Here is an 18,069-nt window from a genome sequence, read left to right as displayed (position 1 = left end):
GTCACATTAAACTATCATGCACCGGATTCGTGTGAGAAAATGCTTTGTTTCTCTTAAACTCCGCACCCGCTTTCTTAAGCTTTCACTTCCCCGCTACTTTATGACAAATACAATGAGGTTCCAGAAACCCATTAACACTTCAAACCCACTTTGTTTAGCATCCTGCCTAAAACCATCACGTACCTGCTAACCCAGTTCCAGCCTTCTCACTTCCTTTCGACTGAGAAATCTTTGTTCGTACCACTCCCACGTGTTACTTAAAGAGCACTAGCCCCACCCCCTGTACCTGATCTATACCGCCCATTAATCCAAAATTGCTTACACCTGGCATCGTTCGTACATTGGAATCAGTCAGACCCTCCAGCATTTCGCGATTTCGCGATTTGCAAAATAATCGCGAAATCAGCAGAGGAGCGCGATTCCCGCGATATTTACCCTTTTGGCCGCGAAAAAGGTCTCCGGCAGACAGCAAAAGAAATGATAACATCCTATTGGCTGTACGCGCATATCGCATACGTCACTACGTGGCTCCTACACTGTAATACTTGCCTGCTTCTTACTGCGGCCGGCCGGCATTAGGCAATCATTTCCTTGTTCCTTCTTTTCACCGAACTTTTCACGAGCTAAAGCTTTTCACAAAAACACCATCGTGTATCCCGCACATAATCAGCGTGTGCACCAGTGAACGGAATAGAACCTAAAATTCAACAATGCGAGGTGCTCAGCTCGGCAAATCGAGAGAAGGAAAGCAGGACACGTTTGGAAGCGACAGGCAGCAGAGCACGCGCCCTCCCTTCACTTACGAAGGGCAGGATTAGGATGCGGCTGAGTCCACGGTGAGCTAAGACAGCCAGTTCTTCATCCCTTTTTTATGGATCCATCACTCTGCCTATCATGGTTCCCGGTAGTATGCGTGCCTGCACTTGCGCGCACACTATCTTTCCCTTGCACTCACACTTTATTGCATAGCGCGCACGTCTCTGCTTCCTGCAAAATTAAGACTTTTTGCTGCCCGCAGCCTCCTAAAATACGAGTGCTGTGAAAAGAATAAAAGGTATTTTTCCTGGTGCTGAAATGCAGGGAGAAAGTCTTGTGAGTTTACAAGGCGTGGGGAAAGCGTTCGAAAACGGTCGACATTCCCTGCCATGGGCCTGTGGAATGTCATAACAGAACCCTGAGCAGCCGGAAGTTAAACATCCCATTCGTGTAGGGAAAGATTAATCAGGAGTTGAGAAGCATTCAGGTGCACGTCCAGAAATGTTTGTTTTATATGGCAATACGTCTGCACGATTTGTGTTTGTTTGTCGTTATTGAAGAGAGTCCGGTTCGGCTTAGCAAGCAATTTCTGCAAATCTGTCCAAAGTTTTCAGCTGTTTAAAAGTGCCCCAAAATAAAATGTAGTGGGATACCGGCGCAAATACTTTATTTCACAGAGTTTCCCGTTTGTTTTTCCTCCAATATGAGAGCATGTATCACCCATTAGTTCACCACATCAGCACAGACAGAAATAAAGGGGAAAGGCACAGAAGAGGATCAGAATATTGTAAGTAGTGATAAGGTAACAAGGGTTAAGGAAGATGGGGGTACAAAGACAAGGGAAAAGAAAATAATCAAAGAAAAAGCAACAGAGAAATGAGAAAGAGAAGCAAAGACTGGAGAGAGGCATGGAGAAAGTGAAAGCAGAAAGTGGTAGGAGAGATGAGGGAAAAAGAAGGGGTGGAGGAACACAATGGAGAGAAATATGTGATTGATTTATTCTTGGTACTAAATGACACAACATATATGAGTGACCTTTAAACTGTGGAAAGGGCGTAACCACACTAACAACAAACATATCAATGTAGTGTTTACAACTAGCTGTGAGTCATGCATTTCAATCTACTGTGTAAACGGGGTTCTTTTCAGAGAGCTGGATTTCACCCTGTAGGTCAGCATTTGAGGCGCCTCAGGTGACACAGCCCTCTAGAGGCAGTGGCGCTTCCCCGCCGTCCAATTTCTGCTTCCTTCTGGCCAAGCGACGTTTGTATTACAAATTCCCATTTCGATTAATGAGAGAGCAAGTCAGTTTCCAGCCATAGGAGCCTTCTGCGGCAGAATAACTATCAGAAGGGAGCGCTGGAGTGCAGACATATGCAGGTCATCAATTGCATGGCCACGTTGAGTTATATATGGATGAATGGACAGAAGCAGCAAAATACCATTTGGGGCAGCACACTATACTAAGTTCAGATTTTTAGCATAAGTGTTTTAAGCCAGGCCCTTAATTACATCGGCCACGCCCCTGTGAGCAACCCCCAGTTTTTCATCCTACTCAAAACCCTGCACACACCCCTCTGCTGTTAGACAATTAATCACGTTGTAAATACCCCGCACCATGGTGCATCTTTTGCGCCGCCGCTGCGTCACAAAAGTGACGCAACGGCAGCGTAAAAGCAGCCCAAGGGGCTTGTAAATCTGCCCCAAAGTGTCTACATTGTAAAGAAACCAAATATACATAGCTTCATGTAGTTAAATAACTAAAAAAACGAAGATATCTGTGTTTGTTGTAGGAAAAATGGCCACATAAAATGCCGCAAAATTGCCGCTAAATTTCCATATTTGTGCCGCTAAATTTCCATTTTTGTGCCGCTAAATTTGCTAATCCATGCCGCTATATCCTGGGGGGTCTGATCAGTTACCTGCACTACTACTCCCAGAATGCTTAGTTTCTAGAACCGACCTCGTCCGCTTGAAAGTCGACTATTTTTAAACAGAAACATTGCATTTCAATATGACAAAAAACGAATACATAGTACCTTGATGATAATTTATATGTAATTCGCTGCTGACGCTTCCCAACATAAACTTGCTTTACAAAATCAGATGTTCCGCCTTGCTCATGGATATTCAATGTGCTACTTCTGGGTAATCTTTCCTCTTGCAATTTCGTGTGGGTGCAAACCTAGTTGAGACAGTTCGCTGGACTGGGATCGCACAGTGGCTGTGCGCCGTGTCTGCCTCCTGGGTGCTGGTGGTGTGGCCTGTACCACGGCCATGGGTGTCACTTGGGGTGGTTGCTGGGCACCTGTGGCTGCAGGGGGGGGCCCTGTCCACATGGGGAGGTGGTGGTACTGCTGCTGCTGGCCGAGATACTCCGGGTCGTGGGGCAGGATGGCCCTCACCCTCTGTGTCCTCAGGGTTATCCTCTGTGTGTAGGGCCTCGCTGTCGGTGCTGGGTTGTTCAGACGCGCCTGTGATGTAAATGGGGGCATGATTAATGATATGTATCTTGCACATGGGATGTTGCTACATGCATGCAGGCTTGCATTCCCTGACTGGCTTTAGGAATAACTTTCACTTGACAGGTCTGGCTGTGTGGGGCTATCTGGGAATTGTGGTCACACTACAAGTACCACAATGCAATAGGGCATTTCAGGTGTGCATGGCCTGCATTACTGGGGTTATCAAATAGCTAGCTCTGGAGTCATTGGCATTATTAGGGGACGGGGTCGCAGTCGCATGGCACTTACCTTGGGATTGTTGGGTGGGTCGGGAGTCCAGCCGGGTGACCCCCACGCGGGCTGCAGGATTTAGGGTGTTCTCCACAAGGTCTTCCAGTGGAGTGTTGGGTGCAACAGTGGGGACTCCTCCGGTGGCAAGTCGCTCCCCCAGCCTCTCTCTGATGTGTTCTTTGGCACCCCCTCTGAGGTCGTACCACCTCTTTTTTAGTTCATCAATGGAGCGCTGGGTCACTCCGACTGAGTTCACCTTTGCGCGAATGCGCAGCCAGATGCGCCTCTTGTCCGCCTCAGGCACCCTCCGGGACTCCTTTCCAAAAAGGCGATCATGGTCCTTAGAGACTCCCTCAATGAGGTACTCCAGTTCCTGCTCTGAGAATTTGATTTTCCTCTTTATCCTGGTGCACTGCTCCCTGCTGCTTCCTGGGACATTTTCAGTTGTTCTTTGTGTCCTGGTGTGGTGCTGCAGGTAGTCTGTTGTGGAGCTCTGGCCAGTGTTGCTTCCACTTTCAGGCTCAGTGATCTGAATGAGGGAGGGAACTACCTACTTCCTGGTTGTGATGTCATCATTGTGCTCGAAATGCGACTTCCCGTTGTTTGCGATCTCGCAATTAGCGAGATCGCAATTTGCGATTTCGGTAATTGCGAGTTCGCAATTTCTACATGGAAAACAGCCGATTCTGCGATTTTGCAAAAATCGCAATCGGCAATTGCGGCCGATTGCGATTTGCTTTTTTTAATCGCTTTTCTTGATGCATCCTATTCTGCGAATTCTAAATAGCGTTTCGGTATTTTTCGCTATTTAGAATTCGAAGAATATGGGCTTGATGCATCTGGGGGTCAGTGTGGTAATGTATTTCACCTGCTGTGCTTCTTGCTTATTATCTTCACCTGTCCTTAAAATGAGACTAATTCAATGAGAATGGAGTAAAAGAAGATGCATGTGAGCAAATGCGCCTTCTATGTCCATCCAGCGGCGTTGTCATGTAAACTAACGTGAAAGTTCAGAACAGAAAATAAAACCTAAAGTGGATTGTTCTTTTAAATTAAATCCGTCCTTGTACAATGCCGATGATGCACATACTGACAGCTTTGCGACAGGTCATCACAAAAACAAATTTGCTACGGTTTGGTAAAGCTCACAGCACCAAGTGTATTAAAAGTTATAATAATTCACTTTTGTATCTCTCAGTTTATGCAGCGAGGCTTGGATGCGGAGACTAGAAAACAGTTGGAAGAGGATGAAAAGAAAATAATTTGTGATGAACACTGGTACCTGGATTTGCCCGAACTAAAGGAAAAAGTGTAAGCAGATTTTCATTGGTGTTGTACTGTAACTTAAACGAAATAGTGCCGTTTTTGTGTCTGTCCTCCCACTTCCAGAACCTATATTTTTGTACAAGTGAACAGGGGATATCCCGGGGAACACTATTGAAGTACACTTCTTCCCTTCTTCTTTAATCAATAGTTGGTAGTGTTCTCACCTACTGCATGTTGTATTCTCTCCTACTGATTCCTAATTCCCGTCAAACGTGCAAGGCTTTACTCCCAAGCTCACCATTTCTTAGCAGGTCCTTGTGTTCGCTGTGAACCTTTTTAGTAATTTTACACTTGCCCTCTTTTTTTACACACTTGTATTTCTGGTTTGACCAAATGTTTGTTTTCTGTTGGAGGATCCTCATGATAGGATAGTGGTAATTCTGTTTCATTTTTTGTCTGTGAGAGGCAAGTGATAATAGATCTCCAGGATTTAATCCTCATTCTTTCACCTGTGCACTGCTACGCATTCCTTTTTCACTTTTTTACATAAAAAAATTAAGAGCAGGCTCTAGTGTAGGCAGCTACTTCATTCCTAAATTAGTGAATACAGCATTTTTGCGTGTCGTGGGAGCTTTCAGCCAGGCATTTACCAGGTCTTGGAATAGTTCAGTGTGTGCCAATATATTGGAGAAGGGGCTGATGAAGTTCAAGGGTGTCACAGAACTGAAAAGGTGTTTGTTGCAGGGAGCGTGCCTTTGTTTTGCATTCCCAATACTTGAATCTGCTTAGTATTATAAAACTTGTGTTTCTCAAGGCAGCATCTGCATGTGAATCAAATGGCAGCGTCAATAGGAAAACATTGGCTGGTTTTGGGGTGCATGGTTTTGAAGTAATATGAGATACACAAATGAATACAGACCTCCCATGCATCTGAGGGGCGACAAGAGGACTCCCTCGTTATAAGCGTAGGGAGCTGTTCCATGCATTTTTGGGTGAGATGAGGGGGGCTTGAAAGGGGAGGGGACGGGGATTATAATCGTGCATACCTCTCATCTATGTCCTTATATGGGATCTGGTTTCCTTGATTCGAGTCCAGAGACCCATTTAGTTGTGTTCCTTTAGCTAAGGTAACGCACAGCTTTCATCTTCTCTCTCCTACTGTATGACATGTATTGTTACATTTGCAGACTAGATGTGATATAACCCTGGTGTTATATATTATTATTATTATTAAGTCACTACCAAATGCATAGTCACTTGAGAACTTCTAAGTTGTAAAATTAGATTTAAAAAATTTGGGCTTTGATGAAATGTATTGTGATAGGTGTGCAGAACAAGCACTGGCAAAGCTAGTATGTATGTGTTTAATGCTTGCTTTAACACTGTAGGGCGAGAGATATGGAAGTGAACCAGCAGGAGCACACACAGGGCTATAGTTGTAAAGTAGTACCTAATGCGGTTCAATGTAAGTGCTCAAGTGGAGGCAGGATGAGGCCTCTAAAACATCAAGTAGCTTTAGATGAGAGATTAATAATGAACTAGGCTAAGCCAAGACATGATTGACAAAGCCTCGATCCAATGGATGAAAGAGACCAAGCCAGTGGTTGAAAAGGGCAGACCCAAATCCTATTCCATGTATATTACTAGAAATGAGTCTGTGTGACAGCTGGGCTGTTAAAATGCAGATATAAAAGTAACGCATCTACCATCTGAAGTGCACACCGCGAGGAAACTGGTCGCAGAAATGCAGACTCTTCATGTTCTTTCTTTTCAATCAGTCTGTATACATGACCGGACTCACCAATAAGTTATGCAACCTCCATTTTTTTGCCTTCAAAAGCGACAAATGCTCAACTTTATCCTAGTATTTTCCTCCCTTCTAATGCTTTTTAATCATAAGCATAAAACATCTCACAACCCTAGTCAATGCACCTATCCTCTTCCTATTTCCTTAATGTTTTCATAGCATGCCACACAAATGTATGTACTCTAGTGGTGCAATAAATGAACTTACGAATTAGTCTACTGCACGGAGCACGTTACCCAGCACGCTCGGGCTCTTCTCTTCAAGTCATTTTACTCAGCTGATCAGATATCCACGGAGGATGCTGCTTCAACTTGCTTTTGATCTGTTGATTTACCTAGATGGATCCATCTTTCACACTACAAACACGAGCTTGCACGTTTCCTTCTTTAGGCCATGTTCAAACTAACTGATTCTGAAATTCAGTGAGAGGTGACCTAAGCGAACAAAAGGGACAGGGCACCGCGTACGACTCCATGTTAAATGTATAATTCCCTTTGGGTGCATAGATAAACAAACACTCCACATCCACTCACATACATCAAACCAGAAGCAACGGGAGTAGAAATTAACAGGATATCAAAACACTTATAGGTTCTAATTAACAAAAAAAAAATTGTATCACATAATTATCAAGTTAAAAATTGCTAGAAACATGAATCATACAAAATTCATAATGTAAAAAACCGGAAAGGACTTAAAAGAGACCATCACATTTGTCATCAATGCATTAATTTGTAAAGATACATAAACTCAAAATAATGCAAAAAGAACAATTCTTTGTCATAATGTAGTTCGGTACAATACAAATTTAATAACAAAACAAGGCGTCGACACGTTTCGGCGTGTTGGGAACAATGGAAACACCTTACTCAGGACAAACACTTCTATCCTTCTCAATATCCGTAACACCTAGTTAAAAGAAAAAATATCTGTAATCCACTTTGTTCATAAAAGGGTCATAACATATATGATTCAAGACTATGCATTATATTGCCTCAATTTAACACAGTAGTTTCGATAAGTGTTCCTGTATCCATGCAACAAGGTGCTGACCCCAAACAAAAGGGTTGACAATTTCACATTCATACTATCACCATATGCAATGAAACAACATCTGTTCATCTCACCCGTCCTTATTGCAGCAATTGATCTTCTTATTTCCATCATGTTTATTCACTCACCGGTCAGAGTACTCTACGAGGCGCGATTTCTTGACTGGAGCAAACTAGCCGCAAAGTCAACTGCGACCTGCATGTAAGGTATAGAAATAATTAACCCGAGTAGACATGGACACATTTACTAGCCCACTCTTCCACATTTGCTTGTTTAATAGAAGCAAACCTGTTTGAGTTTCTGAAAGCAGATTTTTCACGCATGCGTAAGAACGACATGTATAGCTGTCAGTATTAATCAGCTCCTTGTCCTGCACTTCTCAATTGTCTTTATTTAAAAACCCTGTGGTGATAAAATATATACATTTGTTTTGCCCATTTTCATGAAATAGGTTACTTTGAGCAATATTATTGCATAACAATTTCGCTTCCATTATTTTATTTTATTAAATAGAACCTATAAGTGTTTCGATATCCTGTTAGTTTCTGCTCCCGTTGCTTCTGGTTTGATGTATGCTGAGTGTTTGTTAATCCCAAAGGGAATTATACATTTGACATTGCGTCATACACGTTCAAAGCAACCCAGTTTCCATGTCTATCTCCCCCAGCTTCCATTGCCAATCTCCCTGCCCCCCCCCCCCCAATGATTCCATCACCTTCAAATCACTAAAAAAAGGTCTGCTCCAAAGAAATTGGAGGAAACCAAAAAAGAAGTATTGGAACTGAAAGAGTTCTTAATACAGAGTAAGATAACTAAATTACAAAAAGATAAGAATTTTTCTTATGCTAGGGTTTACTTTGCTAAAGCAGATGAGCAGACCCGCCAAAAAAGGGGATTCTCAGGGTGGCTGGATATCTAATTCTGAATCTGATAGATGGAGTAGTGATGGTTCTAACACTAACCCTAGGTACAAAAACACTCCACGGCAAGGGAGGAGATATAACACCCGGTATTTTCATGCGTCTCCTCCACTGATGTACTTCTGGCAAAATCCATACAGCTCTCCGGGCCTGATTTGTCCCCCACCACCTTTTTTCCAACAAAACAGATTTTTTAGGAAGGGCGTCCGAGGGGGAAGAAAAATAGACAAAAATGTATGTGGAAGGAATCACAAGGAGTAGAAACCGGGAGCAAGTCTAAGGACCAGCGGGATGTAAGTCTTGTAATCAATCTTACCCTTACTTTCTCTACGGAAGCACAGGCTGTTATGAACAAAGGCTTATGTTTCATCTTGACAGAACAAACCAACAAATTTGATCTGCGATTTCAGATTGCAGAATTTTTCTAGAAGATTTATGTAAAAACTTATTTTAGGGACTCTCCTGCCCCTCTGACCAATAACACCCATACTAACCTCAGAAGGTAGTCCTTTTTCAATCCTCCTACAACAACGATGCCACCTCAGGTCATTGCCTTTTAACCAGGGGTTGTGAGGGAGAAAGAAGCTTTAGATCCCAAAGCAATACTGTATCCGAACCTTACTTTAAAGGAAAGAACAGCACTGGAGGCACTTGAAAGAAAAGCTACTGTAGTCCTAAAGCTTCAGATAAAGATGGAGCTATAGTTATACAGACAACAGAGAACAATCTGTTGGCTTGTACCAACCTTTTGAATGACCAGAGAAATCATAAGGCTCTTACGGTTGACCCAACTAAGAAATTGGATGCAGAGATAAAAAAAATAGTTACTCAAACAGGAGTGGATTACAAAGAAGGAGGCAGATTTCCTTACAGTTGAGAATCCACGTACAACATATTTATACACGATGCCCAAAGTCCACAAACAGCGTAACCCAGTTCCTGGACGCTCTATTGTTTCAGGGATTGGCTCACTCCTGGAGCCTTTGTCAACATTTGTTGATTGGTTTCTACATCCTTTAGTAATGGAAATGCCGTCTTATACGAAGATACTACGCATTTGCTTAATACTCTCAAAGGAATGGATTTTGACCATGAGGCCGAATACATGTTAGATAGAGATGTAGAAGCACTCTACACGAGTATTCCAAAGGATGAAAGTCTAAAAAACTATAGAAGAGCTCCTAGTTCGGAAAACTTCTGGATTTCATATGACTTTTGCCTCTTTTACATTAAAAAATAAATTAGTTTGTGGGAACAATCTATGAACAACAGCACAGCACTTCGATAAGCAGTACCTTTGTTCCGAGTGTGGCATGTTTGTATGTACATCAGTTTGAGCAAAAATGCATATGGACCGTTAGCCCCTACAATAATCATGTGAACCAATGACGGAGGTACATAGATGATGTGTTTGCCATATGGTACGGTTCGAGAGAACATAGCAGAAGAGTTTGTAATTTGGATTAACAATCAGAACAACTATTTGAGGTTTACGGTGGAAATGAGTAACCAGGAATTGCCCTTTTTGGACCTGAGGAAGGAGGGTACTTTGACCACAATGGTATATATAAAATCCACATACAAAAATAGATTACTGTACTTTAGTAGTATCCACCCAAAATCTACTTATAGGCCAATTCCGATGGTTAAGACTGAATTGTTGCAATGTGGCAGACTACAAAGTGAAGCTAATGTGTTGAGTAGGAAATTGACTGAGAGGGGGTATCCTGGACAACTAGTAAGACGAGCAGAAATCAGAGCAAGGTCTAGTGAAAGAGACCGCATACTAGTAGACAATAGAGAGGAAATGTATCAACTAACTTCTGTAAGCGCTTATACCAATCCTTCCAATGTTGTAAAGAGAATTAGAACCAAGAATCTGCATATATTGAACAGCAATGGTTTCAATTTTAACCCCTCAAGTGCTGCCTTTGGACGTTGCGAGCACTACCTTCGTAGTGCTGCGCACGTCTAATGGCCGACGCAGCCCCGCCCGTTTTGCGGAAGTTCCGCACTACCGCTAAATCGCGGTAGCAGCAAACTGGTTAAGAATCCAATGTTTTTATTCACACGTAATATCAGCATTCGAGACAGTCATCCATTCAAGGCCTAGACAAACGGATAGCAAAACACACAAGATGATGGACGGAATGTTGCACAATGGCAAAACATTCACCCCCTGTCACAGATCTGGGTTTAATCCATCATTATTTTGCTCACCAAGCCACCCCAGTTCAGACATGGCCATATGCAAATCAGTCTTGACCCTGTGCCTCATGGGAACAGTCCAGACTGAACTGCCAAGCCATGTCTTCCCTGGACCTGAATCAAGCATCCTAGGACCGGTTTCTGGCTATCAGCCTTCATCAGCCAGGATAGCTTGACTCCAGTGGCGTAGTGAGCATGGTCATGGTGCAGGCATCGGCGTCAGTGACTGTTTTGAGGTGTCGTCGTTGGGTATACCAAGGCGGCGGTGTGAATCGAAGCAGTGTGGAGTGCGGTGTCAACAAGTCACGTGCAAGCAGCAGCGTGTGGGGGCATAGCTGAGACCAGGGCTGCGGTGCGAATTGTGGCTGTTCTCTCTGTGGCTCCTTCAGGTCAGGGAGCCGGCAGCAGCGTTGTTGATGGCGTCTGGTTATCTTTTTCATCTGTGCCACCTGAAACATCCAATTTCAGAAGCTGGTACCCAGAAGAAGTTAGTCTTTAATTTCCCTAATATGACTTCCACAAAACCTACAGATTCCAGATACGCATTACAGTCCAGTGTAGCGGATGTGAAAATTAGTATTCTGCAGAGTCCAAAGTCATATTTGTACTGCTTTTGGGTCGTCCAGAAATTTCTCTGAGTCCCAGGCTGAGGTCTGGCCACGGCAGGTTAAATTAATTACCTTTCTTCCCAGAGCGAAGATCTTCCCTCCAAGGAGAAGATAGGTGGAGCTACAAGCCAATCCATCAACTGCTGTTGCTCGGTGCCAGGCACCAAGCTGAACTACGTGAAGGCAGTACTACGTGAAGGCAGTGAAAGGGGGAAGGAGTTGAGTTTCAGGGGCCATGTGGCCAGAGACACTGGACGATGCCATTTTGACCAAACCCAGAGGCTGGACATGAAGAAGGGAGCAGGGGCAGGGAAGTGATGTGTCGCTGTTTGATAGGACACACAGAGACTTCCTGCCAGCCCCCTACTCAACTTTTAAAAAGTACTTGCACCGGAAGAGAAGCACTCTCTGGGGTGTGGTCTGCGGAGGCAAAAGGAGCTGGAGCTTGGCAATGGGCAGTTGGACGGAGGTACCCCCTGACTTCCCCCCAGGGCCCTAACAGAAGAAGATCCCAGGACCGGTGCGCAGAAGCAGAGGCCTCAGCGCAAGGAGAAGAGCGGCGCAGGAGGAGAGCCAGGCGAAAGGCTGGCGCAGGGAGCCAGAGAAGACCGCTCCCTACAGAATGCACCCTCTTGGTGACCTGGAAAGCGAAGGAGAGTGCTCCCAATGGCTGGGGGTCGCCACCAGGAGCGAGAAGACGTGAAAATGCTGCATATCTGACCCCCAGGTGCTGAGATATGGCCCCCGGAAGGTAGGCGACCGTTGACTCCTAAGAAGGCCGCCGACGAAGCGCGTGGGGCTCCGCCGCCAGTCTCAGAGATGCCCCCGGGGTGGGTCAGGTCCCGGAGCCTGCCCAGTAAGAAGTAAAACCGGGGTGTGCCGTCGCGCACCCCGTGAAGCTGCCCCCGCGGGTTGCCAGGAGCCCACCCTGGCCCCCCGCAGAAACCTGCGACGGGGAGCGCCGTCGCGCTCCCAGTGAAGAGGTGAGGGAGGAGGGGCCTGGGAGCCCAACTCCGGGCCCCGTGTTGTTGTAATTTAGCAGCGAATTAGGTTAAGCATTAGCAGAAGACATCTTTTATTTAGAGACTATCTTGTCTGTTGTGTGGAATCCATTTTGTATTTCTAGCAGCCATTTTGTTTGCCATGTGCTCGCCATGTGCTCTGTCCTACCTTCCTGTCAACTGCTCTTGAAATCTGCCTAGAGACGAGATATATTTAGCCTCTTCTGCTTTGCACATGCTCAGTTGAGCATACAGCTGTCCCCAACTTGTAACTGTCAGGATGTGTCCACCAGAATTAGCTAACTGTCAGCCTCTCCCACTTGTTGCCAGCACACTCGCTGTATGACCTTGTATGTATTTGAAACCAGCATTCTGTACTTGTACCGCTTGTACCGCCTTCATTTGAGCCCCTGTGTGGGTATAAAAAGACCAAGCTCCTTCCAGTCAGTGTGCTACCTCATACACTACCGAAGGGTGTTGTGTGAATGTAGTTCCACCTCATGAGGTTTAATAAACTGTCTTTTTTCTATTCTAGCTTCTGTGCCAACTTCTTTCTATTGGTCTGAGGACTCTGTGCAGAGAAGGGAGAACCCCTAGCACTGGTAGACCTTGCTGAGGCTCACCACCACAAATTGGCGCTTCCAACGTGGGGCTCATCGGCGACTCGGATGTCCGAAGGACTGGTCGAGGCGAAGGATTGGAATCTCGCTTTTGGGCGTGATCGCTGCCTGAGGAGACCCGAGTCTTGGCACCCACGGCGTTTTTCCTTTCTTTCTGATCTGACCATCCAGGTGGCGCCGGTCCTCGACTGAGATTGCTTCTGTTGATTCGCCGTGCAGTGACCATTTGGTCGATTTGAGAACTTGGCAGTTGGAACCTGGACACCATTTGATTCGTAAGAGCCGTTCTGCGGCACTTGCTGTTGGTTTGACGCCTTTGATTGGTGAGGTAGTTTAGTAACACGTACTGCGGCTTTGTTTGTATGATTGGCCAATATTGAATTTCGTTTGACAAATATATATGTGTTGCAATACATATAGGCAGGTAATGAGGAGATTTTTGTCTATTTTTATTTGTTTGAACGGCGCAATGTACGAAGAGTACCTTAAGCACTACTTTTGATTATAATATTGCATATTTTGCACTATTTTTGGCATGCCTGTTTCCAGCACACTTCGTAGGATGTGTTGCTTTTGTAGTGGTACCAATGTGAGACTCGACAAAGCACAACCAGCCCCCCCGAAGGGGACGCCTAATAGGGACATGTATGTTAAGTATGGTATTTCTTCCATAATGTACAGCACGTTACGGAATAAATATACTAGTAAAGATCCTGAGTTGCGTTGGCCTATGCATGGGTCATTTGATTTGCGAAAGATTCAGTATGTGGAGCAACTGATGTTTAAGCGAAAGGCTAGGCAAGATATGTTTGACTGTGTACGAATGTGGGAGAAAGAAGTGCGTGAACGAATGAAGCGTGAGCAAACCTTGATTGAAAAAGAACAGCGAAAGAGTATCCATGCGAAAGCATTGGAAATGAAAAGTAGGGAAATTAAAGAAATTAAAGAGAGGGAAGATGGGGAGCGTCATTTACAGGTAAATGGCCAATACGCTGTTCGTAGACCTCTTTATCCTATTCTTAATAAACCCCAAGATGACTCTCTCTTATTAGATCGTTGTCCACCTCCGTATACTCTTCCTTCTGCTCCTTATGAGTCAGATGAGGACTCTTCTACAGACCAGGACAAAGCTAGAGAAACTTGCTCAATGTTATCTGCTGAACGTGCGTCTCAGATTAGATCTGCTGCGCGTAAAGCCGTTCGTAGTACTACTACTGCTACTGAACTTCTAGATAGTATAAAAAGTTGACACGAAAGGGAGCAGATATATTTTACTGAGGTATTTGCTGCAGAGGTTATTGAACGATTTAGGAAACATTCGGTAGAAATGGAGCCCGATGATGTAACAGCTGATTGTAAACAATTACTTGACGGTCTTTGTCTTCTCCCAGGTGGCTGACACAATCAGACGCTTGGTTAAACTGCGTGTTGAAGCAGCCTGTTTGCGAGAGGAGAAAAAGGCAGCAGACGCAGCTGCACCAACATCTCAGATCAGCATGGCACGAACTTCTACTCTTGAAACAGAGGAATGTTGTAATTAATGTGAAACCCATGCGGGAAGCCGCCCCTTTATATGTTCCTCCTAAGGGAACGGGTGCAAATGATGATAAGACTTCTGTAGATGCTAAAGGGTATTTTATTTATAATTCGGTTTACACTCCTTGGAATAGAGCAGATGTTATGGCCCTTAAAAATGCATTGCCTGATCCGCGAAAGAATCCAGCAGCTTTTTATGAGGAAGTTGAGGGTGCAATTAGTTCTTGTACTATGACTTTGCCTGATATTGATTTGTTTTTTGGATTAATATTACCGCCTGATATGTGGAGAACTGTGCGTAAAGTTGATGACTGGGTGACATTTGGAGAGTTATGGAAAGATTTAGAGCAGTTAGTTGAAGATAGAGAACCTGCACAGAAACCATGTCAGTTAATTTTAGACCTTCCGGCAGCTATATTAGTTAAGTTAAAGACGATTATTCCCCCTAAAAAGATAGATTGGACTGTATTAGCATCGTGTAAACAAAAGGCAGATGAATCGGTTTCAGATTTCTTTACACGCTTTGAAGAGGCATTCCACGATTTTAGTGGCCAGTCATTAACAGATGACACGGGTAGGCATCTGTTTGTCGATAAATATGTCGCAAACCTTTTGCCAGGAATAGCTAGTCGCCTAAAGGCCAGTGAGAGTTCATGGACTACCTCTTCTCCGGTTTCTCTCCTAACCATGGCTCAGTATTATGAGCGACAAGAATAAGAAGCTAGAAATAATGAGGATAAAAAATCTAAAGAGTTGAAAACAAAGGTTATGTTAGCTCAAGCATATGGACCGCCTTCTAGAGGTAATGATAGAGGCGGACGTGGATTTTATGGTTCGTCTTTTCCTTCTTATACTCGTTCAAATTTATCTGTTGACCAGTGTGCGTACTGCAAGAAATTTGGACATTGGCTTTCTGATTGTCCAGTACTGCGTGCTCAGCAGTGTCCACGTGGTCGGCGACAAATGAGAAATCGCTCCGGATATTTAGGACCTAGAGGAAGCACGAATGATCGCGCTAGGTTTGATGCTAATACACGTGGGCAGGATGGGTTTAACACTTTTGATAGTCAGACATTTGATATTAGTTCCTTCTATGTGACGTCTGATTTACAAGATTCTGCTTGTACATAGGATTGCCTAGGATGCGGTAAGGAATCAGTTGAAGTTCCAGTAGATCAGAGGGGTCCCTATGTTACAGCACATGTTTTGGGTTCTACTGATCAGTTTCTGGTTGATACAGGAGCTACTCGTAGCGCCTTGTCTAAACAATTGGTTCCAAGGGCTCCCCTGTCTGGCTTAACCATTACATCGATAGGTTTCGATGGAACGCCTTCCCTTAGCCCATTGTCACAACCACTCGCATTTCATGTTGATAAGTTTACTGCTCCATGTCCGTTTTTGCTTTCTCCAAACACACCAGACAATATTGTGGGTCTTAATATGCTTAAATATTTCAGGGCTACGATACGATGTTCTCCGGAAGGAGTACGGGTTATTTTAATGATGTGCAGACATGGGAGTGTTGGTACTAGACCCCAGCCCGCTGCGGGAGGGGTGGAGAAGCAATGCAATGTCACAAAGTAATTCCAACAGCTTGCTTATATTTGTAAATTGGTGTATAGTATTGAGTGGTGTGTGTGTTTAATAAATGTACTCTTACTTTTATAAAGCAAAGTACAGACTGGACAATCAATTATTGAGTGCTATTTTTGCGCACCTGCAAATGGCGATTACTAGCCCACACCACCTCCCTTGAGTGAGCCTCAGGCTGCTCTGCAACGCTACCCTCTGAGAGTCAGGCGCTGCCCTAAGGTGTTTGGTTCCCAGTGAAGGACAAATGTGTCATGTTATTTGTGAATTTTAAACAAACAAACAAGGGAACCCGAAAAGTAACTAAGGCCCCTGGGTGTCATTTATTTTGTAGAACAATGGTCCTTAGGAAACCACTACAAAAAACAATTACGATATAGACTTTGATGGGTACTATAAACTTTCGATGTCCAGCCGGACAAGGAATTTAATGTGCAATGAAAACAAAAATAGTTTTAACAATGGAAGAGAGGATGATACTTGGGATCAAAACGTCGTCGACATACTAAATAGTGCCACTGCTTTCCATTGTGTATGATTAATGTTGGTTAGCTTGTTTTACTGTATGATTAGTTCAAGCTTCCAACGCTCTAGTTTTTGCCTGTTATCCTTTGTTTTATGTTTAGTGTTTACTTGTTCTTTGTCTTACATATCGGGTGCAGATTGAGTCCTGCTGTGTCATTCTCTCTTCCATTGTTAAAAATGTTTTTGTTTTCATTGCATGTTATTTGTGCAGGCCTCACAGATGCTGCCTCGTTTTCCAACACTTAGAATGCAGAAAAGAAAGAACAGTCCAGTCCTTCCCCTGCCCAAAAGAGAAGCAGCAACTGCAGGCCAACCCAGCAAAGCACACAGCAAAGTGGTTGTCTCTTCTCACAGCTCTTCTTCCTGGCAGGTTCCTTAGTCCAGCAGTAATCTAAAGTTCTAGGGACAGGACCCAAATATTTAAACCACATTTCCCTTTGAAGTTGGCACAAACAAAGTTCCACTGGCATACATAATCCAGTTCTGGCAGGCTCACTCCAGGTGGTGGAGACAGCATTGTTGAAGACGGACACAGTCCATTCAGGTGCAAGCAACAACTCCTCCCCCTACTCTAAATGCTGCCAGGCCTAATCAGCCTGGCTATGAGTCACCCATTGAAGGCAGGACACACCTCAACCCCCTCCCCCTCCTTTGTGTCTGTCTAGTGTGAATGCACAAACCAGCCCCTGTCCGTCAGAAACCCAGACAGGGAATACACAACGGGCAGAGACACATAGATGGTTACTATCTCATGATTTCTTCAGGGACCATTTTCGGGGTGCTTACTATTTTTTACTATTTTTTTTCGTGACTTCTCACATAAACCTAAGCCTCATTATATTTGTACATTTAATGTACGCGCGTGTTACAGTGCTTTTACAGTTCTATATTCTCGGGTTTCGCTCAACAACAAGCTGTGCGAGCCTTTTAGTATTTTTTTCACTTTCATGGTCACGTGCCACAAAATCTGAATTCATACACGCCCAATCTCCGTCGATCTTTCTAACCTTCCAGATTCTTCTCGGAAGCTACGCTTGTGCTGACTCTGGTTTATCTCCGCCATTTACCATGGTAAGACGCTGCTCTAACCTCGTGTGTTATGACGATACACCAGCACGCTTAGTGTGCATTGGAATGTAATATACAGTTTTATATATTTTTTGCAGATTTAGAACCGAGTCTGCACTGTCATTTAAGAAAGCCAGAATCAGAGAAATCTTGGAAGTTCAGGTACTTTTGTGGCGCTATACCACTCGTATTTATATCGTGTATCTGTTGATTAGCGTAACCCACTCGCTTTTTTAAACCTTTTAGGCACCAAACAAGATCACCGTCCTCGTCGTGTATAAGAGTGCCATGCACTCAATACATTGACTCATTTAAGGTATTTAGCAAGATCGTTTTTTAATACACTTTTAGTCATTTACTTGACCACAACCACATC

The 18,069-nt window shown here is 44.1% G+C and overlaps 1 protein-coding gene across 1 annotated transcript in view; it reads left to right on the top strand.

The window, feature by feature from the left end:
• Positions 1–18,069, top strand: part of MPHOSPH6 (M-phase phosphoprotein 6) — a 64,605-nt gene that overhangs the window by 19,827 nt on the left and 26,709 nt on the right. Inside the window, exon 2 of the mRNA XM_078669392.1 lies at positions 4,690–4,802. Coding sequence (XP_078525518.1) covers positions 4,690–4,802 — 113 coding nt within the window. The remainder of the gene's footprint in view (positions 1–4,689; positions 4,803–18,069) is intronic.

The sequence above is a fragment of the Lissotriton helveticus genome, chromosome 12 (assembly GCF_964261635.1).
Source record: "Lissotriton helveticus chromosome 12, aLisHel1.1, whole genome shotgun sequence".
Taxonomy (NCBI): Eukaryota; Metazoa; Chordata; class Amphibia; order Caudata; family Salamandridae; genus Lissotriton; species Lissotriton helveticus.
The sequence above is the reverse complement of the archived record's forward strand: the minus strand, read 5'-3'. Positions and strand labels throughout refer to the sequence as shown.